A 25,849-nucleotide genomic window follows, 5' to 3' on the forward strand; every position below is an offset into this window, starting at 1 on the left:
TTCATGGACATCGCTGTTTGGGTTCATTCTTCGACTTTCTTTGTTAATGACTATTGTAAGACACCAGACCATAACAACCGTTATCCCCACACGCCAGTTTCATTTACTCCAAAAAGGTTCCGAAGCACCCCGCCAAACAAAGCCTAGTCATAGCAAATGTCCCAAGTGAATTAGCGCGTCCATATCTCACGCACCTTCTTCTGTGCCGGGACCCCGTCCGTTTGCTGAAGATAGATAAACCCACGAATCATGCAGCAACTAATACATACTCGCGCGAAGTTCCCTCATCCTGCGACCTGAGATATCATCTATGCCTCAAGCTTCTTGCTCTTCTTTTGCTCGACCTTGAGTAACAGCGCGCGGTTGATGTGTGGAAGCACACCACCGAAAGCGATGGTTGCGCGGATAAGGGTATCTAGCTCTTCGTCGCCACGGATGGCGAGCTGCAAGTGACGTGGCGTGATACGCTTGACCTTGAGGTCTTTCGCAGCGTTCCCCGCAAGCTCGAGAACTTCGGCGGTGAGGTACTCCAATACGGCGGTAAGATAGATTGCTGCCTTTGCACCGATACGGGTTTTCTGGCGAGTGATGGTCCGTAGATGGCGCTTTATGCGACCGCAGGGAAACTGTGACATAATACGTTAGAACCCCGCCAAAGTCAAGTTTGCTATGACGTTTGCGCGGATGACGCGTCTCTTGTGCAGCCAAAAAGATTCCAAAACCAAGGCAAATACCACTACGTGTCTTTCTACACTGTGCGCGGCGTATAGGGCAGGAAAGTCAAATTAGCGCGAAATCAAAACATACCTGAAGACCAGCTTTTGCGGAGTGAGATTTTGGCGTCTTGGACGTGCCGTCACTCTTTCCACCAGTCTTGCCACCTGTCTTTCCTGAGAAAAAGGTGAAAATGTTAGCAATCCGTATTGTTTTGCGCCTGGAAAGGCGAAATTCGGCCCATAACAGCGACGCGCTTACCTTTACCACCGGGCATTTTCGGTTTCGAGTCAAGAAAAGTTGACTGCGTGTCGGGTCAAGAGAATATTCGCGACCGTAGCGATGGATTTCCAAAGGCGCGGACGGTTGTGGTGGTGTTTTATATGGGATGGCTGGTGTTTTGCAAGCGCAAGAACGGGCAGCGACGCGAAAACCGAGTCCATGTCCAACCGAGACGTTCGCTGATCCGTGCACCATCACATGACGTGCGATACTCTGGACTGCAATGAAGTCGCAACTGCCTAGCGATGGCAGCGCAGGCAGCAAGGAGGCTCTATATGGAGTCACAGTAGCCTATCTCGCTTCGTGTGCGAATTATGGCCATTTTGTGAAGCCATAAACTGATATATTGTCCTGAAAAGATGTAGTACGGCCTAGAGCTCTTAAGCCGAGTCAGCGCGAGCAGATCTAAGCTCCCCAACGCAGGCCCCTCTGTCGAGTACTGGATGCTAAGAGCGCTGTACATGCATTGTGCGCCAGAAGTATGGAGATGTTAGTTATGGAGAAGGAAATACCTGTGTGGTTTCACCGCTCTTAAGCAAAAGCCCGTCTTTGCAGGAGGGCGTAAGACAAATGCCGCCCGGCCGGTAAAGGTACCGTCTTGGCGGTACTCATAACGCACATGATGGCTCTCCAGGGTAGCAAGAGTTGATAGCACAAGGTGCTCGAGCATGAAGCCGCGATGCTCAATTGTGACTGTCTTGTAGTTGGAAGTTATCAAGCACGGATTGATGTCTCGTGGCCTCAGGCAACAACACCAGGCCAAAAGTAGAAGTGGTTCCAGGGTCAGGCGTCTCCAGGCGGAGAATAGGGCTGAGAAGGCTCGTACTTCATGTCCTTCACGCCATTGACTCCTTTGAAGTCCCTCTACCGCTCATTCACTTTTGCACCCGGAAACGGACCAGGTAACTTTGCATCCCTCAACATCCATTTCGAGTCGATTGCTACACGTAGACTTTCGATCTGCGAGCCATCTGCTCACACGACACTATTTCCGTTTAACCTCCTTGGCACGGAACGGCTCGGTCAGTGAATACGCACACATTTTGGAAGACGCGAAAGACCTTCGAACTCTTCACTCGCCCACGTGGCCAAACGCAACCAGCTGAAAGGATTCGCTTGACTGATTCGGGATCTTACCTCTGCTGAGGCCACCGGAGGCAGCCCATGCTCCCGGGATCTGCCTTGCCCCAATCCGCCCCTGCCAGTGATTTCGAGTCAGCGATCCGCCTCTTTTTTTAAACAAGGAGTCCTGAGCCTATTTTTCTCAACCCTTTCTGGGTCTTTCGGCTTGTTTGTGGCCTTGCATTGACGCCTGCACAGCGTACGTGCTTCAAATCATCGGTTTCTAACTAATTTGTGGGGTCTTTCGGGAAGCGCAATCCAACTCACCTCCGCTGAGGGGAAGATATCACGACATTCTCGACTCCGGTTGCGTGGCCCAAACCTGAGCTGAATCCATCCTCGGGACTGCCGGCCCCACCTTCACGAAGTACGACGAGGCTGATCTTCACATCCACTGGCGCACAACCCACACAAGTTCTCACTTCCTCCACACAACAACACATCTGACCCTTACCCTGCCCTGGCTGTCACGACCTTCAACAGCATGTGCCAGCAACACATACGAATGCACACATGCGGTCACTCTGAAACGCTGAAGATGCAATTCTGCCCCCTTTCGTTCTCCAATGGCGGGAATGCGTGCACGCCAGTGGACGTTGTACGGCGTGCCGCCCCAGACCTGTGTGCCAATTGCAACGACCAGACTGTGTTCGTAAATGGGACATGATGACTTGATTAAGAGTTTACGTGCTTAAGCTACTACTACTGGCTTATGACATTGAGACGATTCGAGGCAGACTCGCTGTCTGGGGTGTTGATTTTATGCCAGCATCTCCTGGTAATTCTACAATCTTGCTCCTGTTTTTATGTTTGGCAACGTCTATTTTTGCATCCTACAGCATCATTTTGTACGAGTTACCCGTCGAAATTAGTGCATTCCTGTTTGCAGCTTGGCGACATCGCTGACTCCAAGCACCTTTATTACCTTTACGTTAATGTGATTCATTGTCGGTTAAACTTGTGCCGAGAAGGGGAAACTTTTATTTTATTCCTGAAGTTTTATTTACTGCATTCTGCATCACTGCATGTTGCCGGAGTAAGATATAAGTTAGCTGCTGGAATGGGTTGCTTACGTGGACAGCTGCCGGGCAAATTTGGTGTTTCGCGATCAAAAAGCGTCAAGACGTGATTCACGCTTGTTCGACAAGAGTAGATAAGTCGTAGCCTATGTCATAATGCGGCGTGAGACCAGCTCGTCAGGCTGCCACCAAGCTCAATGCTTAGAAGATATCACCGTAATCAATGACGACGATATTTGTCCGCTGCTAATTCAGGCAGTCTATCGGCCCGACAGGTTGCGGAACGAAGTCTACGCGTGCTCGAGTGAGCAGCCGTGAGGCCAACATCAAGGAGTCAAGGATCCGGAGCGGTTGCAGCAGCGCGGTGCGTTTCACGGCGAAAACCGAGCGATGCAAAAGCGAAGATGCTTGGGTCATGCGCGACACGATCTCGTATCGAACGTTGAACGATGTGGGTGAAGAGAGAAAAGATTGGTAAGCTGATTCACGGGATGGCCCGGACGGCGGCTCTCTGACGTCGTGTCTGGAGACGTACAAGTCGGAGCGACGAGTATGGTGACTGCTAGAGATCAATAAGAAGTGAATGGACAATAATGAGGCGGCTGGTCGAGCAGAGGCAGAAGCGTGTGCGGTGAAAGAAGCGGCCATGCGTATGCTGCGATGCCGAGTCTGGCCTGGCGCCGTGGCTGAGGATGGAAGCGAGCCAATCGGAGGCGCAGCGCTGCAGTGTTGCGCAATTAGGCTCGATGTGCGAACGCTTCCTCACCGGCTTTCGTTGGACGACCGCTCGTTCATGCATGCTGGTGCGGCCTGTGAGAATACGGTACCCGCAGGCCTTGCGCTTCGGCGAACCGCATGGCTATGCTCTCTCTCACGTTGCGGTAGCCCCATCGCTGCAGGGGACCGTGGCGACCTGAACGAAGGCGCGCCGTCATGGCGAAGTACCTCGCACGTACTTTTGGTACCTGTGTCGCTACTTTTGGCTGCATTTTTGGCCCGCGCGGCGACCGCGTGCTACTGCGCGTGGGCTGGCCCCTAAAATATGCACATTGCTTTCGAAAAACAGCCGACCTGTCGTGTAAGTGTGCGACGGGTGCCGATCCGGAGCCACATGCTTGTCGCCGCTGCGCCTTGCGCCTCGCTGCTACTGCTGCTGCTGTTGCTGTTGCTGTTCGCTGCTGCTGTAGCTGCTGCTGTCATTCACCATTTGCCCAACGTCACCATCACCAACCCTCCTCTTGCGGAACAATCGGAATCATGCCAAATGAGTTCGGACGGCATACTAGTCCACAAATGCGAGTTTCGACCTCGTTCGGGGGCGAAAACTGAGTTACAACCCCAAGCCATCTCAAAATACCTGGCCATGTCAGCTCCATTCCACTCTGCTTCCACTCTTAGTAGTATCATTCGCGCACCCCGAACGGGTCCGCACCGCGAGCCTACATGGCTTTTCAGTCATCATGCGTCCTAGCTATAAGAAGTCTATGATACCGGTCTCATTGCCTTACGAATCGTCACACACCAACTACATCATCCTCTTCATTGCATACCTCTCCTTCGTAATTCAGCCCATCGATACGACATTGTCGTTGCCTGGACACATCCTTCTCTTACGTGCTTCTACTTCCACCTGTCGCGATCTCTCCATTACCGCGTCATACTCCAGTTTTTATTTTGCACCGTATTTATCTGGAACTCTTGCTCAGCCTGATTTTCTATTGCATCTTCCTTGAATTCTTGTCCTCGCTACTCCCTCCATCAAGGCACATCAAGGTTTCATTCAGGGACACAACACACTTCGACAGCAGATTTCTCAACTTTACCAAGTCAATCATGTGCATGAGGGTCATTGAAAAGTATGCCGTCTGTGGCTGCATCTATCACATTCACGGTGTCGACGCCTGCGCAGCGTACGGCCAGCACGCCGTATCGGACAGAATAGTTCAGGTCGGCTACGCTTGTCCCACACACATGAAATGAAACCGCGCAAAACCGGGACACCATCTAGATTGGCCAGGAACAGCCCTCAATTTGTGCAACATGCGCATATGCTCGATCCCGATTCGGATTCGCCCGTGTTGACTACGAACCTGTATTTCGAGGACGAATTTCTTTTGTCAGAAATGATTGACGCACGCGACACTACGATTCCCCTCTCAGTTTATTCATGATAGCGTCCAGCAATGATTCTTATCCTTTCACGTTCTTTCCTCGGACTAGACAGAATCGGTTCATGGATCCAAACCCAGCGCCGGACGTGTGGGGAGGAAGGAGTCTCGGTGTTTTTCATTGGAATGCCTGCTGGGTGGGCGATAGTGTTGGAATACTGCATGGGAAAATGGCGCACCTCTTTATAGCCTTTTTAATGGCACGGGCCAATGGCTAAGTATGTATGGATTACACACGTGAACCTAGCTGGCCTGGGGGATTTTTTTTTAAAAGGTCGAATGCGCAGGAATTATTCTCATGCAGAACAATCATACTCGTTACATAACATTCTTTTGCCCGACTTTTGAGTCAGATGTAGTCTCGACGATCCGCATGAGACCAAGAAACTATTGGTCGAGCAGACTCCAATGAGCGTGAAAAAATTGGTCGAGCTAGTCTCTTGCGAGACAGCTTGTTCTGAACGATTGGCGGCTTGTCATGTAGAATGGTTCGCTTCAAGGCTAGTGGCTAGTTTGTGCAGCTAGAAAGCTGTACATTGGTTAAAAGCTGGACATTGGTTCTAGCTGCGCAAGGCTGCCTTGAAGCGCGCCCTTTCGGCAATGATAATCATTTGATCACGTGCACTCTCTGACTAATAGTCAAGGAACTGATATGAGTCGAAAGGTTTCGCGCTTGAACACGACTGTTCAAACCTCTGCGATATTCTCTCGTCTCGAACGGAATGGACGGTAACTTTGGCTTCAACAAGCTCCACTATGTAGGTTGGATGTCACTCAAAAGGGTTCACGACGTGAAAGCGAGTTTGAATTGTATTGGTTACTGATCCCGAACCATCTAGTGGCTATGCTCAGGCAAGCCAGACACCATCAGCATCGGTGGCAGCGCACCACCTAGCCTCACACTCAGCGACATGGTCGAGCTTTCCACGGACCCCAAAATCACCCAGGCGGCCTTGGACTTTGGTCATATCAAGTTCGACGTCGGGAGCCCCCAGGGTAACCGCCAGCTTCGCGAGACGATAGCGGCGACATACAACAAGGAGCTGTCGCAGCTTTCGCCCGACGACGTGATCGTGGCCAACGGGACCACGGGGGCGAATCACATCGTTCACCAGTCGCTCTTGAAGTCCGGGGACCACGTTATATGTCAGTACCCCGCCTACGGGCCTTGCATCGAGGAGCCCGAGCACATCGGCTGCAACATCTCGTACCTTCGCCTCGACCCTGACAACGGCTGGGCGCTGGACATGAAGCAGCTGGAAGGCTTGATCCGGCCAGGCAGGACCAAGCTGCTTGTGGTGAACAACCCGGTCAACCCGACGGGGACGCATCTCACAACGGCTGAGCAGAGGGAGATCGTCGCACTGTGTAAGAAGTACAATGTTGTCGTCCACTGCGATGAGAACTTCCACTCGCTCTATCACGCCGACGGCGACGTCCCCACGTCCGTGATCGAGCACGCCGCCCTCGACTACGACAACGTCGTCGTCACACAGTCGCTGTCTAAGGTGTACGGTCTCTCCGGCGTGCGAATCGGATGGATAGTAACACGGTCGGCAGATCTGCGAAAGACCTTCCTGTCCTACCGCGTCATGTCCTTGGTGTCCGTTTCGCTCATCGATGAGGCCATCGCGCTAGAAGTCCTCGGTCCTCGTGTTCGGCCGCGGATTGTTTCCAAGAACCTGCAGCTGGCGAAGACAAACATCGGTCTTCTCCAGGCGTTCATCGACGCTCACCCAGAAGTCTGCGACTGGGTACCACCGACTGCTGGCTCGACCGTTTTCGTCAAGTTCAAGGATCCCGGTACGGGAGAGCTTGTCGACGAGGTTGATTTCTGTAAGAAGTTGCATGAGAAAAAGAAACTGATGCTGGCGCCGGGCACGATTTGCTTCGGGCACGGCGATTTAAAGGACGAATTCAAGGGAAGAATTCGCATACATTTCACATGCCCTACGGAGAAACTCAAAGCCGGGCTGCAGCTTCTCGATGAGTTCTTGGCTGAATTGTAGAAAGAATCGTATAAACATCCGTCTCGTAATTTGCGGTGGCGTTAGGCAGACCTGCGCTGTTAGACATCAAAATAATCCGCATTAAGAAATGTCAAAGACAGGAGTAATTTGAGCAGCAAAGCCAAGTTTCTCATTCATAAGAATGTCAGAACACTATGTTCTATGCTACTCAATATAATTTTTTTGGGGTTGGTTTGTTGGGGGGTTATTTTTTTTTCTTTTCGAAGGGATGTGTCTGTGTTTAGCACCGTTTAGTCCACAATGAATTTGGTGCTGAATTTGGTGGATATTTGTGACTATAATCGCAGCTCTCTCTACTCTTTCCCGAGATGGCACCTCTCGTTCGGTCTGCTAATAAATCATAACGATGTGCATCCTCGAGCAACAAAGATGTTGCGTTGTGATGGCGTAAATGATCCGTCCGCCTCTCGTATAACGCCTTACTATAGTGATATAACGTGTCGATATGCGTTGAACGCAACAAGCAGAAGAGATACGGTAGCTTGAAACTGTGAGCCAAACGCCACGTCGTTCACGTAACCTTGGGTCGTGAGTTTGATGTGTCTGTCAGTCGATCGAATATGTCATGTCAATTATAACAAATGAACGCTGTAGTTATGTCATGTTGTGTTCAGGTGCGGAGAAGGAGAATGAAGTAAGATCATTCAAAGAAGTGAAAAGAAAAAGTATATCGCGAATTATCTCCAGAGCAGATTTTGCAATGGTCCCGCAGATAGATCGTTCCATCCATAAAACCACGTGGAAACAGATGCATCTGAGGATCCGCCGTCAGAGGTGAAATAATCAAAGACTCTGCACCGGACTTTGTGCAAATCTCTTCATATCTTACTAAGGAAATGCAGAAAAGAGAATGTGAAGCGGAAGACTGATTCATTTGATTCCACCAGTGAGCTTCAACATGCGCTTGAGGTCATCTTCGATGCTTTTTGTATTGAATGCATTCGCACCAGGTGGGGTGACACCGGTAGGCGCAGGAGACGCCACGACTCCTACCCCATCAAGCTCGGAAGGGGCCGTTCGAGGCAACGGTAGCGTAGGCATTGTTGGAGCATTCGAAACATGGGTCTGTAAATACGCAAGAGCAGCCTTCTCAGCCTGGGTAGACGCACGTCGGTGCGGATTTGTTGGTCTCGATGGGCTGCTGTCGGGCAACTCTGCCATGAGAGATTGGATGGGTGCATGCTGGATTTCCTGCCTTAGACCTGAAGGTGGTCGTGAGGAATCCTGCTTTGCGGCCTTGAACAGAGGTGATAGGTTTCGATTGCCGTAATGAAGCCCATTCTGGGGTGGATATAGTCCCTGCTGGTGAGTTGGTGTAGATTCGCTGCTGTGGGGTGTAGGATAAGGACCCGCACGATTGAACGGTGAATAAGAGTGGTCCATTGTAGACCGCTGTTCTGAAGCCGGTATGGCTGGCGCGGGAATTGTCCCCGTCTGGGAAACAGGCGGAAAAGAGGGCATTTGTAGTCCTTTGTGGCCGTTGTTTGGTGGAGAGAGCTGCGGCAACGCGGCGAAATCACTCACAGATCGGTTTGGAATGCGGGGCAAAGGAGGTGGTGGACTGATGTGCTTCGGCCTGGGCGATGCGTCTCGAGTGTCAAGCTCCATCATGAACATCTCTCTGCCGGAACCGGTGGATGACTGTCTCTGATGGTTGCGGGGACCTGTGCCATATATCGACTGCCAGGGATTGGCTCGGGCGGATCCCGAGCTCGCGCCTTCAGTTCTGTTGACCGGGGGCGTAGTGGCAATGCTCGAGCCCTGCTTTTTGGCCTTCTGCTCCTTATCGGCTTTAAAGAGGAAGTCAAGAGGCGATTCATTCGCATGGTCTGGCGTGGATCGTGTCGCGGCGGTTACCGGTTGCACGGCGGGAGGTGATTCGGCCTTGTCACTGCCATCGCTCTTGTCTGGTTCTTGCTCAAGACGTGCGCGAAGACCAACCTGTGTGCTATCATTGGGTACGGATTTAGAGAAGAACTTGGGAATGGGAAGATTGCTTGCTGCGGGCGATGCATGGAAGGTTGGGCCTGCATATGCGGCTGCCTTGGCCGGCGTCATGGATTGCAACATGGTTGCGGACAGGATACGCTCATTGTCAGAGCTGGCATGAGGAGGCGTGTTGGTGCCGTTCAAGTGGCGCCCGTTCCTGCTCTGACGCCCTTTTTTTTTCTGATGTGTTGCATGCGAAGGTACCCCGTCGCTCATGTAGAACATGCCAGGTACCTGCTGTTGCCCCGCTGAATGCTGGTAGGAACTAACGAAATTGCCGTGTGCATCGAAGAAGCCACCCATTTGCGAAGGATCGCTGTCTTGCCACGCTGGAGCCGGCACCGGCTGCGCGACATGGTGCGCCTGCTGGTTTCTCCGCCCGCTCTTTTTGTGACTGTTGCCCGCCTGTGCGATGAAGCCCTCGCTGTCAGACACAGGACCGGTAACACTCCTCGAGTGTTTATGCCTGGCTCGAGGCGTCCGACGCGCCTGTTGCACCACGCCTTCCCCAGACATGTGAAGCTATGATGTTGGCGAAAGATTGGGATTTAAGCCGTAGCTCAGGAGGATGAAATCTTCGAGAAGTATAGCGTGTGGTAGGAAGTAGGATGATGGTGTAGTGCATGCAGATCTCAGCGATGGGCCGATTCGGGAGAGGCTGGCGGCGCGTTGGCTGGGATGCGGACGGTCAAGATGGTGGTCGCGGCCTTTGCAAGGTAGAACTGAATGAATGAGAAAAGAGTATACCGTGCAAAGGTGATATGCTGCTTGTGTTCATTGCGCAATTGTTGTTGTAGGAGGGACAAAGTGCTCTGTGGGGAACGCAGTGATGACAATGACAGCCACTACTATCTAGGTTTGGCGATTGGCTCTTGCGTGGCGGCCGCTCCGTGCTGGGCTGAGGAGATTCGAGATATGGAGACGCCTAAGGCTCCAGTAGGCACTCTCTTCTCTGGTGCCTCAGGACTGCAAGGCACATCCACGCCTCTGGGAAGGTGTGGTGCTGCATTCACGCTGCACTTGCCTCAAGCAAGCGGCAAGCCCCCAAGCCCTAGCGAACTGCCCCCCTCGCCGCGCTGGCCTGTCCCCTGTGGTAGCGGCTTCCTCTGCCTAAGTGCCCACAGACGACTGGGGCGCCCTACGCTCTCACAGTGCTCTACTCCGTAGTTCTATATGTGTCGTGGTCGGTTGCGCTGCTGAGGCTCTCAACGTGTCGCGGCCGTTTTGATCATCACCCAGGTCCTGTCGGCAGGGTTTCGAGGAGTGCCGATATGGCTGGCTCCAAGTCGTGACCATTTGCATGTTCACCTGTCCTCCTGTTGAGGAGCGTGGCACGGTTGTATTACCAGCGGTTCTGCCAGGCACACGCTAGAACAGTGATGGGCTCTCGGCCATTGCGGAGGCGGAGAAGGCGGAGAAGGCGCCCTCAACCTGCTGGCCTGGTTGCAAACAGCGCACAAACTCAAGAGCGAAAATTCAACGGTCGATGAGCGGCCGGTCCAATGACGAGGCCTTCCGTGACACTGCAGCACGGCGCACACGGTCAGCTTGCTGGTGCTGTGCAGCTTCATGCGAGTTCGGCTATAGCGTGTATATATCCTTCGTACACTAACGTCAAAGGCGCTGGGTCGGCGAGTCAGAAGAAACCCTTTCGGGGCCTCTATTCTCGGCCATCGTCTGCCCAGCAGCGCTCTGGGGCCCTGGCTATCCTTCTCCAGCCGGCTACGCAGACCGAGGAGCTTTCGCCCAGCTAAGGCCGATTCGGAGCGGCGAGCCGCAGACTCAAGCTCGCTTTGACGACGGGCAGCTGTCCCCGCGGCTATAACTTTTCCTCGACTACGGCTCGTAAACAAAAAGTGAAGATCCTTTTCTCTTCACCTGAAAAAGTCAATTGGTGCGTAGACAACACCTACTCTTCTTGCCAATTGACTGCACTTGCTCCCCGCCGTGCTTGTGTGTTTTGTGAGGTTTGCTGGTTTTTGACAATGTCGTCCCTCAGTGCCCGCACGCTGCTTAGATCCTCGAGATCAGCTTCCCGCCAGCTACGGACGGCTTCCCTTGCTCGACCCATCGCCTCCAGCTTCGCGAGACAGTCCTTCAGAACGAGAGTTGCTGCCTCCTTCTCGACGGCGTCGCCCAAGATGAGCAGCTACACTCCGCCGCCATCCAACCGCGACTTCGATCCGGAGATCGTGGACATGGCCAAGTATGTTCACCAGTACAAAATTGACTCTGACGTCGCCGTAAGTTAGTTCGTTCGCTAAGTATTCTCTCCCCCCAGTCGTCAGAGACTAACTTTGAAATCATCCAGTATGACACCGCTCGCTGGGTCATGGTTGACGCTCTTGGGTGCGGTCTTGAGGCCCTGAAATTCGAGCAATGCACCAAGCTGCTCGGCCCCATTGTAGAAGGCACCGTGCAAGAGAACGGTGCTAAAGTGCCTGGTACTCCGTACCAACTCGATCCTGTCCGCGGTGCTTTCAACATTGGTGCTATGATCCGCTGGCTCGACTTCAACGATTGCTGGCTGGCCGCCGAATGGGGTCACCCGTCTGACAACCTGGGTGCTATTCTCTCGGTTGCAGACTGGATTTCGCGCACAAACCGCGCCGGGGGCAAGCTCGGCAACGGGAAAGTCCTCAAGGTCAAGGACGTTCTCGAAGCTATGATCAAGGCGCACGAGATCCAGGGTGTTCTCGCTCTCGAGAACTCGTTCAACAAAGTCGGTCTGGACCATGTCGTCCTCGTCAAGGTCGCCTCCACCGCCGTGGTCTCCAAGATGCTCGGCCTGACTGAGGCGCAAACCCGTGACGCCATCTCCCACGCCTGGGTCGACGGCCAAGCTCTCCGCACATACCGCCACTCGCCGAACACCATGTCCAGGAAGTCCTGGGCAGCCGGTGACGCCTGCCAGAAGGCGGTAGACAACGTTCTCAAGGTCATGCGTGGCGAGGGTGGAATTCCAACCGTCCTCTCCGCTCCTGTCTGGGGTTTCTACGATGTCGCCTTCAAGGGCAAGAAATTCGAGTTCCAGCGACCATACGGCTCGTATGTCATGGAAAACGTCCTGTTCAAGGTCTCATACCCAGCCGAGTTCCACTCACAGACTGCCATCGAAGCCGCCCAGATCATCAACAAGAAACTCGCCGAGATGGGCAAGACCGCCGAAGACATTGATTCCGTCGTCAACCGCACGCACGAGGCCTGCATCCGCATCATCGACAAGCAGTTCAAGCCTATGGACAACTTCGCCGACCGTGACCATTGCGTCCAGTACATGGTTGCCAACATGTTCGTCTTCAATCGTCTGGTCGCCACCGACTACGTCGACGGCTCTGAGGCTGCCACTTCGCCGCTCCTCGAGAGCCTGAGAAAGAGAATCAAGTGCGTTGAGGATCCACAGCTCACCAAGGACTACCACGACCCGGCCAAGCGAACGATCGCCAATGCCTTGACCGTAACGCTCAAGGACGGCACCGTCCTGGACGAGGTGCTCGTTGAGGCTCCTCTGGGCCACAGACTGAGGAGAGAAGAGGCCAAGCCTGAGATCCTCAAGAAGTACAAGAACCACGTTGGTAAGTGTTCAATGCTCAGAATCGAATCTGTTGTCCCAGCTTTACGTGACGAGACTAACCGTTCATCCGCAACAGCTCCTCACTACGACTCCGCCCGCGCTAATGAGCTCGTCGAACTCGCCCAGGACCTCGAGAAGCTCCAGTCAATGGATGTCGACAAGTACGTCGACCTATACGTCAAGAACTAAGCGTTGCATGTATCGAACATCAGCAAGAAAAAATGGGCTTGGCTTTCGATGCAGAAGATTTTGGGAAGACATCCACATCCGACAGGGCCTTGTGCATATGAGGGTGTCGCTGCTGTGCTTCTCATGGACATGATCGTGTTCAAGGAAGTAACCTTGACCTTACGCAGGTGCTGGGAAACCTTAGTTTTCTTCGGGATATAGAAAAGGCGTCTCGAGCACGCGAATGTACAAAGTTCAGTTAGGGGATGTAAAAAAAAAAAAAAAGAAGAACAAATTGGAAAAGATCAGAACTTGTCTCATGTCATCATTGGCAAAACGTGTAGTCTATATCAATCGAGCAGTAGGCGTTCCCGAAACTAAAGCGTCGTGAGTGGTATAATATGCGATCCCAATGAAAAGGCACCGTAACTCCAACTTGAACATGAATGGGATCAGTCTCTGCTCGGGCGATGGAACATGCCCCAACTCGAACACGTGCTTTGAGTCAAAGAACGAAAAACGAAAAACAACTATCAACGCTGGACCTTTACCCTAAACCCCTGAAAAAGGACTAGCCAGAAATTTCGCGGGAGAAACTCAGTCATGCAGCTGGTGCGTGGGACAGCTGCCTGCTCCCTTGGTGTCCCACCACTGCCGAATGCATGCCTGCGCAAGGGATCAGCATGTTTGCTTGTGATGAATGATGGCATCTCGTGGCCAACTCACCCTGTGGAAGCGACAAAGGCACTCCAGGCGTCCCATTTCGTCGCCGGGCTCAAATTCCTCAAAGCAGATCACACACTCCGCTTCTGTTCCGTCTTCCGCCACGCAGTCCTTCTCCGTCGCCTTGTAGACCAGCATACGTCCTCCTGTCATTCGACGATGCCGCAACGGTGCACTGGATGAGGAAGGCAGTGAGGCCGGTGGCCCTGCAGCCGGCCTTGAGCCAGAAACCGATGAGGCCCCTTCCCCCCCATCAGGAGGAGCTGAAACAGCCCTGGAAGGAGGTGTAGATGTGTACGAGTGCATTGCAATGCAATCTTCGACGTGTCGTTCTCTGTCCGTCGTCTCCCCGTTTGGTCCCTTGGGTGGAAGTTCTTCGGAGCAGATAGGGCATTCGTCTTCCTCAGGAATCTGCCTCCTTCGTTGCACAGCGGGAGGCGGGGACGTGTTGATGTCGATCAGGGGGGGATTGTGGTATGGCCGTGACGGTGCTGGAGGGTGTGTCGAGGAGGACGAACCCGTTGCTCCAGCACTAGAAGTCCTGGGTGGATAGTGGGCGCTGCTTGATTCAGAGGAACTGAAAATATCGCGTACCGAAAGGTGTGCCGGGAATGCCCCACGATGAGTCAGGAATGGCCCTTGTGGGAATCTTCTATGATGATCAGACGACATCGACGAGGCATCGCTTAATGTCGGTCGGTGCCCTATATGTGGCGGTAGTGGTGGGGCTGGAGGGAGAGGTCCAGATGAGTTACGCATTCTCCTTGACGCTGGATGATGAATTGGAGGTGAGGAGTTCTCCGTCGGAAACCTCCAGTGTTCAGGCAGTATGGGATCAGGAGATCTTGGTGGCTGTTGCTGCGGCGGAGGACTGAAATTTGGATCCGGTACGCATGGATTGCATACTCGTACCTCTTCGCCGCCCCACAGCTGCACGGGCGTTGTTGGAGTAGTAGGCGATGTCTCTCCAGTAAGATCTAGCACTATGCTTGGGGGTTCAGGAGGACGGACAATGAACTGTCGAGGTATCGTTATGCGATGTGGCGAACAGTTGGCACAGACAACTCTGCCGCACTTCCGACAATGATGCTTCCTATACCAGAACGTGAACTGATTGTTGCAGACTGGACACCGTGTGACATCTGCATCTGGCTGCCACTTTGGCAATACGATGTCGCTTTGCCTTCTCCCATTACTTGGTACAGTATTTCTGCTATCACGCCGTGTAGGTGGTTGAGTCGCAGGACTTGGGAGGGCATGGTCCTGTGCATGATCGCTATCCCCAGCGGTATCCAAGACCGTATTATGCGAACTGCCTGTTCTTGACATGTTCACGGCAGATGACGCCTCCGCTGACGTGCTTGAGCTTGAGCTTGAGTCCGACTGCGTAGGCCTATGTCGCCGTTCGGGACTTGTCGATGCCGTTAACCTCATCTTTCTGTCCAACGTTCCCACTTCTTGCTCGCTGGCTTGCATGTGGAGGCAGTTGCGCTTCTTCGTGCAGACGCTAACAAAATTTCATATGGTTTTCTCCTTCTTCATACAAGGCTCGTGATGTTGTCCATGCTCTTGGATGCGAGTTACGTCCCCACCCAACGCCCGGAAGTAGGAGATCGCTGTGGAGTTTGGTGGATCGATTATGTTCGTTTCGTCGAATTTAACAGGGCAATCTTTCTACTAAGCCGACACAACTATCGATTAGTTTCGCTATTGAAAAGAGTATCGCCTCCTATTTCAGCCTTCCGGCGCGCCGGTGGTGGGCAGTCTCTGAGTTGTTCTCGGGTGATGAGTCGCGTGCAGCGTTCGGGAAGACCACCACAAATCAAATCAGCGGAAAGCGGGACTTTATGCACAAGCAAAATAATGCACTAGCGTGTCTTACGAGCTCAAATCACAACAAAAGACTTGCGAATACATGAATCTCGCAAAGCGAAGGAAGAGCTGAAACAGAACATAGCAACGACTAGGCTCTACTAATAGTCCGATTTATGCGCCACTAGGTCCGTGGCGAAGAATATCCCGCCGTAACGCGCTTACATAAGGAAGAAACATGATTGCCACTGATAATATCAACATAATACGAACCTTCATTTGCTGCTCTGCAGCAATCTCTATCTCATTACTTGAGCATCGCAGCTCTCGAACTCGTGTCCTTCATCTTACACCATAAGTGAAAGTTCATGTGCGTCCCAGAACGCCCAGAGATAAAAAGCCTCTGCCAGTACTAATACGCCACTACTTTGTCTTGCACCTAAAAAGGAGCGAACATGCATCAAAAGCCAAACCAGCACGATTTTTCGAAATAGTGTTCTCGCTAAAATAGAACATGCTTCATCCTCATAGCTACCTCCTTTGATTTAGTTTTAGAAAAACGTGCCAAAAGCACCGTCGTTGTCTTTCGGCAATGGCTTCCTCGGACTCGTCGGCTTGCCGTTCTCATCAACGGCAGGTTTACGATGCCTAAAGGCGTTCTTAGCATGGAGCTCGGCAAAGAATCAGTTATAGATCGCTTACCTGAATGTGAAGCCAACGAACAGACTTTTGCCCATCTTCTCTTCTCTGTCTGCCATGTTTTCTAGAGCCATCTGCTTGTCATGCACCTCCTTGTACTTTGCCATATCAGCTTCGTTTGTGAAGTCATCGAAGTAGCCCGCATCTGTCTCACTGTCAAGCTCCGGCACAAATGGTGCCTTTTGAGTACGGATATTCTCCCAATCTACCTCACCAAAATACTCGTGACTCTTGATCTCTCGTATGCCCTTGAATCGAGAGGTCTTTGAAGCAACCAAGCGTGTGATTAAATCCCACGTCCGCTTGCTGAGATAGTAATTGGGGTCTTCATAGACAGGCTTTTTGAGAACTGACTTCCAGCGCTTCAAGTTCTGCCAGGTCTCGTCAACCGTGGCGCCAGCGAATGGAGGATAACCTGCAAGAGCTTCGAAGAGCATGCAACCAAGACTCCAGTAGTCAACAGTGAAGTCATATTCTTCGCCCTTGAGAACTTCAGGAGCCATGTAATCTGGGCTTCCGACAATGCTCTTAGCATAGTTGACATTGCGCTCTCGAAGCGAACGGTAGCCTTCACGACGCTCTGCCGCCGTACGCTCCTCCATCGGCCGGCCGAATGGAACGTTCATGTTGCCGACTGACTCCAGCTTAACCCGCATCGATTCGATCTTCTGCGGCGCCAGGAACCCTGCCGCAAGGCCGAAATCTGTGAGCTTGACGTGACCGGTACTGTCAATGAGGAAGTTTTCTGGTTTCAAGTCACGGTGAATGTAGCCAAGTTGATGCAGGGCATCAACGCATAAAAACATCTCTGAAATGTAAAACCGGGCGTGCCGATTGTGGAGGACACCAGTATTGTTCAACAGAGTGCGGAAATCCCCACCTGGAACATATTCCTATCACCGATTAGCATCATCTCATCAAATTTAATGTATTTCCTCACCATTGCCAAGTAGATGCTTTTATCGTCCTGGAATGCATACAGCAGCTTAACAAGCCACTCACTATTTGCAGTAGTAAGGATATCGCGCTCCGTAAGAACATGGCGGATCTCATCAAGCTTAAAGAGCAACTTCTTGCTCATTACCTTTAAGGCACACACTTCTCTTGTATCTTTCTTCTGCGCAAGGTAGACTTGTCCATAACCACCCTGGCCAACCTGGGTGAGGATCTGGAAGTCACCATGTCGTAATCTGGTCCTCCTCTTCCGCAGATTTGCTCGCTCTCGTCCAAGGTATTTGGTCATCATAGCGTTGTATTCCTCCTCTGGCGTCTCTGGCGGCTCTGGGACGCTCGCCTTGAACTGCGCTGTGCGTGTTTGGCGCTGGTGTAGGTAGCTAAAGAGATCAAAGTAGTAATCGAGAAAATCTACGAATACCTATTTAGTAATTCATCATGACAACATGATGAGAAACAACATACACAATTGAGTGACGTTAGTCAGCCGCTTGACAGACGGCTTTGAAATCATCTCAAGTTCCTTCGCCGTAAGGCCACGGTCGTACCTGGGCTCTTCACGAGTCTTGTACGCCTCTTGTCTTCCCTGCTGGGCAGCGGTGACGAAGCTGCTTTGAGACTTCATACCTGGTCTCGAACCAGGTGGGGTATTTTCTTCATTCCCGTTTCGACGTGGGCTACCTGGTGCAGAACCCGGGGCTGTGTAATCCGAGAAGTCGATGTCTTGCGAAAATGCATTTCCAGACTTCGCAGGAGATTTTGGTTGTAGTTGCGATCTGGTATTCTTGGCCGGTGAGTCGTTGTTGGAGGGAAAGAGCTTCATAGCATTGTCAAAGACATTGGGCAGATCGTACGCTCCTGGCGGATGTTGAGATTTGCTCGGACTGCCCTGTGGGGTCTCTGGTGGGCTTATGAAGTGCGATCGACCAGGTGTGGAAGGCTCATATTCGTTCGTCGACCGTGTAAGAAGCGGTGGCGGCGGAATTGGCAGCATGAAGTCGCTGTTCTCTTTCGAAGGACTCGCCATCGTGGCTACAGAAAATGTTTCTGAGGCCCAGAAGGCTGATGGCGAGCGTGATAGGCGTTTGATATACGAGAAGAAGGTGCAGCCCGGATAAATGCAGCAAAAAGTGGACTTTCTGCTGTACGTTGGGGCTGTTTTGGCCGTCCTTGGGTTCAGCTCCCGTATGTTGTGGGGTTGCGCTTTAGTGGGAGTCGGTTGCTGGGCAACGGGGCATTTGATATGACACCCAGACGCCGAACACGTCACGAAGACGAGATTCAGGTCCATACAAGATCCGATGCAGGATCTTGCCCAGGAAGACCCTACACTATTAGATTGCGAAGTGGGTTTGATCTAATAGGCGGCTGTTGCCATGCCTGCAGTTACAAGTATATGGCCTAGCTTTACTTATTTGACTTCCATGATCTTGGCACGATGAAAATCTCCTCTGCAAGCTGTGGGACCATAGTTCATTTGACCCGACGTTCATAATGGAACGGCACTAAGTAGGCGTGTGCTCTTGAATGTTATCTTTTCTGGTTCCAAATCAAGCTCAACTGTTGCCCGAACATTCGTCCCTGAAGTCAGTTAACTATACAACACGTCAAAAGCTATCAGCTGAAATCGAGATTGTGAACGACCCAAATTCACTCGCAGGGCTTCTGTGCGCATGTTTTTGATTAAGTGTTTCTTTCTCTTTGCTAGATTTACGGTGTGTAGACGCAAGTCCACTAGTCGACAGATTCGACGGATTCGACGTCACCCTGTGATAGGGGTTCTGACCTAACATCGAGAACCAAAGACATGCTCTCCGTGCTATATACAGGTCTACTTCTTAACAAATGAGATATGTCGATGTCCATGAGCGGATTACTGAACGCTCAATGCAGAGAATAAACGCCGGCCGAAATGCACCAATGCTATGCTCTCAACGCAGAAACAAACAAAATGCTTCGTGATCACATCCGGTGGGTATTATTTTTCGTCCATATGGGATGGAACCGTTCCATGGAAGCAGGAGGCGCCAATAGTCACACGTTCAAAATACTGTGAGAATGATGACTAAGTTCATTTTAGTCCACAAAAGTAGTGGACGACTTTATGCTCTCCTTGCTGGCCTTGGACCCGCCTTTGGAAGGTTTCCCGCCAGATTTGGATTTTTGCAAATGGTAACTGGAGATATATTAGCTCATTTCGTGGACGCTTGAGACGTGTTGAAAAGTATATGGTGGCTAAGATAGATGACTTTTCGCAGTCCAAAGATCCAGGTACATGAATTTCCATGAACGAACAAATGGATAAAAGATAGAGTTTTAACGAAAGGTACTTTAGAACATACCCGTTAGGTAACCACATTTGCTCCTCCTCATCGAAGTAATAGTTTTCAAAATGCTTGCTTGTGAGCGATTGTGGTCCGTACTCTTCCTCGAGAAGTTCGGTGTACGCGTATGGCACCTTGACGGGCACTCCTTCGAACTGGCTCTCGCGGAGAGGGAAAATATCCTTATACTTGTATCTGTGCTTGTCTTTGCAATACATATTCGGCACATCTCCGTCTGGTGGGGCGTCACGGTCTACCCTTAGCGTGGTGATATCGATGAAAAGACCGCTTTCTGTGTCTATCCACCGCGCGTCGATAACATTGAGTTTGTCTGAGGTCGAGGGATTGAGGTAGTGTGGGTTCACCTCCAACAGGTAGTCCCGCCCATGCTCGACACCCGGTAGCTTAAAATGATGTATGGTCATATTGTAGTATTTGGCCAGATAATGCATCGAACCCTCGGATATCTGAACGTCGACATCTGAATCCCAGGGCATGATTTTGCGATTCCACCACCAACCCAGCAGCGAGCCGTGCATTATCCAAGTCTCTGCCCCAATGTCGTTCATCGTCGAGAGATACGTCTTCATTAGCGATGTGAGGTAGCTGTACCGTTTTTCGTTTGTAAGGACCCTATCCGCAAATCTGCCATCGTAGTGAGGATGAAACTAGACTCGTGTTAGTTAGGAGCCGGAAGTTGCGGTGCCCTTTGAGCTTATCGTACCACGGACTCATGGAAGTACTTGTCCTTTGGGTCTCCGCCCTTGCCGCTGCGATCCTTGGACAGCCGCGTGCGAACGCTCATAAAGTCCGCATCACGCTTCTGGACGACAGGTAGACCGTCCACCCCAGCAGAGATGCATAGCAGCAGTTGGAAGGGAAGGCGAAGAAGCATTGTCGCTGGGCACGCCGGTTAGACTTTGGCAGACGACATTCGGTACCGGAAAAGTTCACAAGTGCTCTTTGGGACCACCCTTCCCAGACTTTGTCGTGCAGTTCCGAATTGGACAGGAGTCAGGGTATTGTCGTGCTCAAACCTGGATAAGAATCGCGAGAGGGCACGAGAGGAAATTATGGAACTTCGTGTGCCAGACGAGAAGGACGAGATTAAGATGGCAGGTGGTCGCATGACGATAAGACTGCGATGCCATCCAGTTTTATCTAGTCGAGCGCCAGTCCGCGCGGCGGGCTGAACCTAGCGGCTGGGACGGCCACTGCCAACACCACCAGCAGGGGGGATGCTGACTGGCAGGCCGCGCTTTGTTTCCCGCAATTACCGTCCAAGCGTCGCGGGCTTGAAACACTCCTGTACAGTGTCATCATTCCTCGCGTTCGCTGAAGGACTGCAGCTTGCTCGCTGATAGATCAACCAGGACTGCTGGCTCCTGGAATTAGCCATCGTCAGGGCGGGCAGACTCGGCGTCCCATCTCAGGAATGAGAAGGCTACCGTGGCTCAGACTCACCTAATGCAAAACGCTGCGGCGAGTATGCACGCTAATACTGCCCATTGGCAGAGGAGAGTGCATCTTGCATCTGAGGACAACAGGTGGCCGCAGGGCTCCTAATCTCGGTGTGAGCCTCGACCACAGACTTGCTTTCGGACTGCTCACACGACAAACGCCCTGATCGCAGCCTGCCAATGCCGGCAGGTGCTAAGCATTTAAGCGAGTCTGGGCATGAGCTTATCTCCCTCCGCACAGTCGCTCTTGGCATAGCTTCGCGCGTTTTCCGGCACAGCTGACGAATGCAATCAGATTACGCGCCGCGTGGCCCCCTTTCTCCCTCCCTGGGAGACCGTTGGGCGGATTTTGTTCCAAGCTACGAGCAGCAGAGAGACGGATGCCGCCTGTGTCCCGCGACAGTACTCTGTACACCTGGGAACAATCAGCCCAAGATGGGAACCGTGATCATTCTGTTGCCAAAGCTACGGTGGAGGCAGACTTTCTGTGACTGGTCGCCGTTTCGAGCACTCCACATCTAGAGCGCAAATTGCTTTTAAACGTCCTTTCCGGGGTTTTGAAGGGCATTTCCACAAGCATCGGCGCCTAGAACGGGTGATGGTGACCGATTCTGGCCGGCATGACAAGCGGCTAGGCTAAAGATCGAAGTTCCGTAGATGTTTTGACAAGATGCTTGTTACTTATCAGATGAATAGCAAGCCAATTACGCGGCCTTTTTTTCCTCTTCCTCGATTGTTTGAGGACGTGGGTCGGCCTGGAAGAGCATTAGATGGCCCATGCATGGCACTTTCGCAAAGGGTTAGAGAAACCGAAAATGCTCGCCTTCCCCCCGTAGTTAACTACCAATCACGAACAGACACTAGCGCTTAGAGATCTCGTTTAACGTACACTGCCTTTAGAGACGATCAAATGGAGCCTGTGAGCTTAACAGATAGCATATGGTTCTCGAGGCCGCTCGTTCCTTGATCTTTCTTACGCGTTCTTTCAACCTGAAGCCCATGTATTAATCCTGTCAAACAATGAAACACTTTAAGCTAGTTTCGTGTCGTTGATCAATCATTAGTTGCGAATTTAGAATCAGGCCACCCTTCGTCACTTGATGTTTAGTGGCGGCTATTCCTGAGGAAAGCAACGCATGGAGTGTCGAAAGAACCGTTAAGGTAGAGATGATTGATGGACACTGGCAACGTTTTGCTTAATGTGAAGCGCGGTACAAAAATCAAGGACAAAGGCACTTCTTTTTTTTTTTTTTGAATTATGGCTCATATCGGTGACGCGTTAACGTCTGAACATGAAGATGTTCGAAGTTGACATCAAACCTTCATGTTGACAGCCCAGTTTCCCACCAACGATTCCCGGCCTGCCACGTGAACCATGTCCAAGGCGAAGTCCAACAGATGTACGATTCATTCCTGCCACCGAGTCCAAGCAGCCGAAATATGCTGAAAGGAACAGGTTCATATAGGAATGTCCCGCCCTTAGCTAGATCCTCGATAAAAATCGGAGCTGTGAAATAGAACCACGTATATGCAAAGACGACGTTGGTCACCCGGCGAGCCGCGAGAGGCACTCGCCCTGCAATACCTGCCTTTCCAAGACACTCAGCAGCAAGTATTTGGGCAAGTATACCAAAAGGCTGCAGGATAAAGAACAAGAATGGCCCGCGTAAAGGCTTGGTATCTCCAATTGAGGTGTAGCTACCCGATGCGTGAATGCTACCCGACAAAGCGAATGCCACAAAAAGGCGCAGAGTCTTACCAATGAATGAACTCCGATCGATTTCCAAGATTTCGATAAGACGCCTGGACGGCGCTTCAAAGGCAAACCGAAAGGTCTGGTGCCAAAAAACAGACCACCACGCTGCGAGGCCATGATCGAGCACGGCACGGAAACTGCCCCATTCTCCAGGATAAACCCATGGTTCTCCGCGTACACCGATCGTGCCAGCCCCGAGAACGCCGCAGAAAACAATGGGCGCGAGAGAAAAGATCGTAGACAGCGCCCAATAAATGGCAAAAAGAGCTACGAGTAGGCGGTACGACTGAATAAGCACCGTCGAGTTTTGTACGACCAAGGGCATGTATTCTGGCTTGTATTGCGTGCCCAGGCCTCTAAAGTATGGATCGTGGATCGTCAAGGTCCGGATGAAGTCGAGGCATAGGTAACCAAGGCCGAAGGTGCGGGCTGCGTCACGCAGACGCTCTTCTCTTGAGATTGGCGACGATGCAAGCCGTGGGAGTGATATCTGCTTAACTTCATGGCTTTTGTTCTCTTTGAGAAGATTTTGCACTTCTGTTGGCGGGCCAGGAATGCTCGGAATTCTCCAGTTCCAAGTCATTCCTCTAAAGTTGCTAAGTAGGTCAACAACCCAATCCACACGCTCCAGAAATGAACCCATGGGGTAACTTTGCCACACAAGTGGCAGAATAGCGTTGCTTTCTCGCAAATTTTCCTTCTTGGGCTTTTCTGAACATCGCTCTACCATTTCGGCGGCCGATTTTCTCGAAGAGTGCAATGTTCTCGTAGCTCCGACAGCCCGCTCGATTCGCGCAAACTCAAGCTGCCCATCGTAGACAACCATGACCGCTGCTGTCCAGAGCACGAACCACCAGGAAATAAGTCCCACAGCATAATCGATGGGTGCTCTGCGAGCGCGGAAGCGGACAATCACGTAGAGTGAGAACGTGAGGTTGGCGCCCCAAAGCACGAATCGGAAAGCTCGTAACAGTGGCCTGTTTCTGTGGGGAATCGTGAAATAGATAACAACTGCGAGGATACCCACGGCGCAAAACGGATAGGTGTAAGGTTTAAATATGCCGTTATCAATGTCTCGTTGGTACTTTTCGTCGAGCTGAGCGATCCTCTGCGCGTGTGTGGGCAGAGTGTGACTTTCAAACATCACCCAGAGAAGCTTCAGGAAGAGATATTTTACAGGCTAAAAAGTTTCAGCAATCTCAGATGATGTGCGAGTTCCAGCCCACGCTGTTAGGATGTCACGGCGAAGATGTTGTGAGCTGAATGCGAATGACGTTGAGACGCCACACGACACGTTCACTTAAACCACACTGCAGATATGTGATGAATGCCAAAAATTTGAAAGAAATAGTCCAATTTTACGAATTTAAACGAGATACACTTCTTGATGAATTGAAAAAAAAATAAGAGCCTTCTAATGCCATAATCTCGAATGCATCTTGCAAGTATTACTGCATATAAGTGGCTCCTTGTCTCATATGTGACTCGTTAATTTTAACCAGCTTTGAGTTTGGATTATAAACTTCAAAACACATATCATATGATAGGGGAACACCCGAAGAGCTGCTAAAATCCCAGCTGTTCGCAACATGTGCTCAACCCGAGCTTGATATTATGAAGTTACCGCTCACTTCCACCGTATTGTGCCCGGTACCAAGTAAGTAGCTATAAGAAAAGTAGGTACCGTTACAGGAGGAGCACTACTTCTTCTTAGCCTATCGTTACAAGCATGACGGACAGTCTGCCAAGTGACTAGAAGTTATTTCGTAATAAAGGAACGTGGAAATCGAACAGCCAGGCCGCTAAAACCGTGTACTCGCTTAGGACACCCTCTTATTTGATATGGAGATATCGCATGTTCCACCAAAAATTATGAACACTTCTGCACCTAGAAGCTATATTGATGAACAAGATTCTAGTTAGATCATCCTGACAGTCTGTCATACTAGCAGTAGAGGAGGCTGCGTTATGAAGTCGTTTTAAAATTCTAGTTACGTAGGAAAACACGTCAGACTATTATCATTGCCGACGATAAGAGAAAAAAAATATCGCACAAATAAACGTGATCTCATCATCTACATCATCACAGCCAACCTGTATGTTAAAAAAACACTCAGGACTGCCGCTCATCCCAATCCACCTCGGTTGCATTCGCGATGATATAAAAGAGCACTAAACGACATGAGTAATATATTGAAACAGCTGCATAATCAGCTGAGAGACCCGTTTCGGTGTATTGATCCAGAACAAATCAATGATTTGGGGTTCGGGTGTTGAATCGCCAATCAATGAGCTCCTCACACATCTCAGAGCAGAAGATGTGGACCCATCGAGTCATTTAGCAAATGAATATGTCAACGACTCTATCCAATGGATATCTCTGGTGACGAACAAACCCAAGAAAAAGCTGACGAAGAAACGGAGCTGGAGGAAGAAGAGAGGGTAAGGGAAGAAGCAGAAGTTCTGCGACTGCAGCTAATGGCAGACGCAGAGGAAGCTATTGGCCCCAAGTTCGCTGATCAAACTATGCTTTGGTAAATGTTTCTCGCGCCAGCACATGTCTCAGCTCGGGCAGGCCCCTTGGGCAACAAAAGTCAATGGTCCATTGTCTACCGTCGGAAATAAGATATTAGACATGGTAATCATCATAGATAGCTACAGTATGGGTAAGTCTGGTAAAGTAAATTCGACAAAGCGTCTCCTTGGCACAAGGATTAACTGGAGAGATAGGGTATGGAGGAGATAAAGCAAGCCCTAGCCTGCAACGAGACGCTCGCGGCACATGGTCAAAGGCACGGCATAGAGAGAGGCTATCCGCGTCCTCTGCGGGGGAAAGAGATTGTTTCCGGGTGGAAGCCCTCGGCAACGTTTTTCTAGACGACAACGGCGGTCTTGACTGCTCGTCAGGTCCTGTGGAAACTGGACATGTATGACCGGTCATCTAATAGACCATATATACCCTTTGGATTGGCGCCAACCCGTGGATACCCAGTGACGCCGACTGGTAGAGACTTGAACTGGCTTTGTATCGAAGGTTGATGGAAGTAGATTGTAC

General features: G+C 51.3%; 8 protein-coding genes across 9 annotated transcripts; 2 read left to right on the plus strand and 6 right to left on the minus strand.

Annotated features, from left to right (window-relative positions):
• On the minus strand, positions 1–1,665 carry PV09_00377 (histone H2A.Z). Its single transcript, XM_016353112.1, has 3 exons — positions 976–1,665; positions 808–890; positions 1–626 (listed from the first exon to the last, which is right to left on the minus strand). Exons 1-3 carry the CDS (start codon positions 989–991, stop codon positions 309–311), a joined length of 417 nt encoding a protein of 138 aa, XP_016219369.1. The 5' UTR covers positions 992–1,665; the 3' UTR covers positions 1–308.
• Positions 1,666–5,983: 4,318 nt separating this feature from the next.
• Positions 5,984–7,677, plus strand: PV09_00378 (uncharacterized protein). The gene is made up of 2 exons (XM_016353113.1): positions 5,984–6,063; positions 6,145–7,677. The coding sequence occupies exons 1-2, from the start codon at positions 6,028–6,030 to the stop codon at positions 7,312–7,314; spliced, it is 1,206 nt and encodes a 401-aa protein (XP_016219370.1). The 5' UTR covers positions 5,984–6,027; the 3' UTR covers positions 7,315–7,677.
• On the minus strand, positions 7,356–10,158 carry PV09_00379 (uncharacterized protein). Its single transcript, XM_016353114.1, has one exon. The coding sequence runs from the start codon at positions 9,838–9,840 to the stop codon at positions 8,206–8,208; it is 1,635 nt and encodes a 544-aa protein (XP_016219371.1). The 5' UTR covers positions 9,841–10,158; the 3' UTR covers positions 7,356–8,205.
• A 997-nt stretch (positions 10,159–11,155) lies between these two features.
• Positions 11,156–13,501, plus strand: PV09_00380. 2 transcript variants are annotated; one of them, XM_016353116.1, is made up of 4 exons: positions 11,156–11,218; positions 11,324–11,567; positions 11,636–12,899; positions 12,975–13,501. In XM_016353116.1, the coding sequence occupies exons 2-4, from the start codon at positions 11,466–11,468 to the stop codon at positions 13,085–13,087; spliced, it is 1,479 nt and encodes a 492-aa protein (XP_016219373.1). In that variant the 5' UTR covers positions 11,156–11,218; positions 11,324–11,465; the 3' UTR covers positions 13,088–13,501. The 2 variants fall into 2 exon arrangements, with proteins under 2 accessions (XP_016219373.1, XP_016219372.1); XM_016353115.1 differs by having other exon boundaries at positions 11,156–11,567.
• PV09_00381 (uncharacterized protein) lies at positions 13,371–15,731 on the minus strand. The gene is made up of 2 exons (XM_016353117.1): positions 13,793–15,731; positions 13,371–13,732 (listed from the first exon to the last, which is right to left on the minus strand). The coding sequence occupies exons 1-2, from the start codon at positions 15,263–15,265 to the stop codon at positions 13,664–13,666; spliced, it is 1,542 nt and encodes a 513-aa protein (XP_016219374.1). The 5' UTR covers positions 15,266–15,731; the 3' UTR covers positions 13,371–13,663.
• Positions 15,732–15,749: 18 nt separating this feature from the next.
• PV09_00382 (uncharacterized protein) lies at positions 15,750–18,493 on the minus strand. The gene is made up of 4 exons (XM_016353118.1): positions 17,720–18,493; positions 17,241–17,665; positions 16,304–17,193; positions 15,750–16,249 (listed from the first exon to the last, which is right to left on the minus strand). The coding sequence occupies exons 1-4, from the start codon at positions 18,279–18,281 to the stop codon at positions 16,153–16,155; spliced, it is 1,974 nt and encodes a 657-aa protein (XP_016219375.1). The 5' UTR covers positions 18,282–18,493; the 3' UTR covers positions 15,750–16,152.
• Positions 18,494–18,923: 430 nt separating this feature from the next.
• Positions 18,924–20,722, minus strand: PV09_00383 (uncharacterized protein). The gene is made up of 3 exons (XM_016353119.1): positions 20,303–20,722; positions 19,597–20,246; positions 18,924–19,430 (listed from the first exon to the last, which is right to left on the minus strand). Exons 1-3 carry the CDS (start codon positions 20,471–20,473, stop codon positions 19,331–19,333), a joined length of 921 nt encoding a protein of 306 aa, XP_016219376.1. The 5' UTR covers positions 20,474–20,722; the 3' UTR covers positions 18,924–19,330.
• Positions 20,723–22,297: 1,575 nt separating this feature from the next.
• PV09_00384 (uncharacterized protein) lies at positions 22,298–24,034 on the minus strand. Its single transcript, XM_016353120.1, has one exon. It carries the CDS (start codon positions 23,936–23,938, stop codon positions 22,361–22,363), a length of 1,578 nt encoding a protein of 525 aa, XP_016219377.1. The 5' UTR covers positions 23,939–24,034; the 3' UTR covers positions 22,298–22,360.
• Between the last annotated feature and the right edge of the window lie 1,815 nt (positions 24,035–25,849).

This window comes from Verruconis gallopava (assembly GCF_000836295.1).
Source record: "Verruconis gallopava strain CBS 43764 unplaced genomic scaffold supercont1.1, whole genome shotgun sequence".
Taxonomy (NCBI): domain Eukaryota; kingdom Fungi; phylum Ascomycota; class Dothideomycetes; order Venturiales; family Sympoventuriaceae; genus Verruconis; species Verruconis gallopava.

Excerpts from the sequence above, each read along its gene's own strand:
- PV09_00382 (XM_016353118.1), bottom strand. The coding sequence starts at position 18,281 with ATGGCGAGTCCTTCGAAAGAGAACAGCGACTTCATGCTGCCAATTCCG. Across the intron at positions 17,194-17,240 it reads AAAGCATCTACTTGGCAATG|GAATATGTTCCAGGTGGGGA; the intron begins GTGAGGAAATAC and ends AATCGGTGATAG. Across the intron at positions 16,250-16,303 it reads TTCGTTGGCTTCACATTCAG|GCATCGTAAACCTGCCGTTG; the intron begins GTAAGCGATCTA and ends GAACGCCTTTAG.
- PV09_00378 (XM_016353113.1), top strand. The coding sequence starts at position 6,028 with ATGGACGGTAACTTTGGCTTCAACAAGCTCCACTAT. Across the intron at positions 6,064-6,144 it reads GCTTCAACAAGCTCCACTAT|TGGCTATGCTCAGGCAAGCC; the intron begins GTAGGTTGGATG and ends CGAACCATCTAG.
- PV09_00377 (XM_016353112.1), bottom strand. Across the intron at positions 627-807 it reads CCGCAAAAGCTGGTCTTCAG|TTTCCCTGCGGTCGCATAAA; the intron begins GTATGTTTTGAT and ends ATTATGTCACAG.
- PV09_00384 (XM_016353120.1), bottom strand. The coding sequence starts at position 23,938 with ATGTTTGAAAGTCACACTCTGCCCACACACGCGCAGAGGATCGCTCAG.
- PV09_00383 (XM_016353119.1), bottom strand. The coding sequence starts at position 20,473 with ATGCTTCTTCGCCTTCCCTTCCAACTGCTGCTATGCATCTCTGCTGGG. Across the intron at positions 20,247-20,302 it reads AGTACTTCCATGAGTCCGTG|TTTCATCCTCACTACGATGG; the intron begins GTACGATAAGCT and ends ACACGAGTCTAG. Across the intron at positions 19,431-19,596 it reads CAAATGTGGTTACCTAACGG|TTACCATTTGCAAAAATCCA; the intron begins GTATGTTCTAAA and ends ATATATCTCCAG.
- PV09_00381 (XM_016353117.1), bottom strand. The coding sequence starts at position 15,265 with ATGCAAGCCAGCGAGCAAGAAGTGGGAACGTTGGACAGAAAGATGAGG. Across the intron at positions 13,733-13,792 it reads GCCTTTGTCGCTTCCACAGG|GCATGCATTCGGCAGTGGTG; the intron begins GTGAGTTGGCCA and ends TCCCTTGCGCAG.
- PV09_00379 (XM_016353114.1), bottom strand. The coding sequence starts at position 9,840 with ATGTCTGGGGAAGGCGTGGTGCAACAGGCGCGTCGGACGCCTCGAGCC.
- PV09_00380 (XM_016353115.1), top strand. The coding sequence starts at position 11,310 with ATGTCGTCCCTCAGTGCCCGCACGCTGCTTAGATCCTCGAGATCAGCT. Across the intron at positions 11,568-11,635 it reads AAATTGACTCTGACGTCGCC|TATGACACCGCTCGCTGGGT; the intron begins GTAAGTTAGTTC and ends GAAATCATCCAG. Across the intron at positions 12,900-12,974 it reads GAAGTACAAGAACCACGTTG|CTCCTCACTACGACTCCGCC; the intron begins GTAAGTGTTCAA and ends CATCCGCAACAG.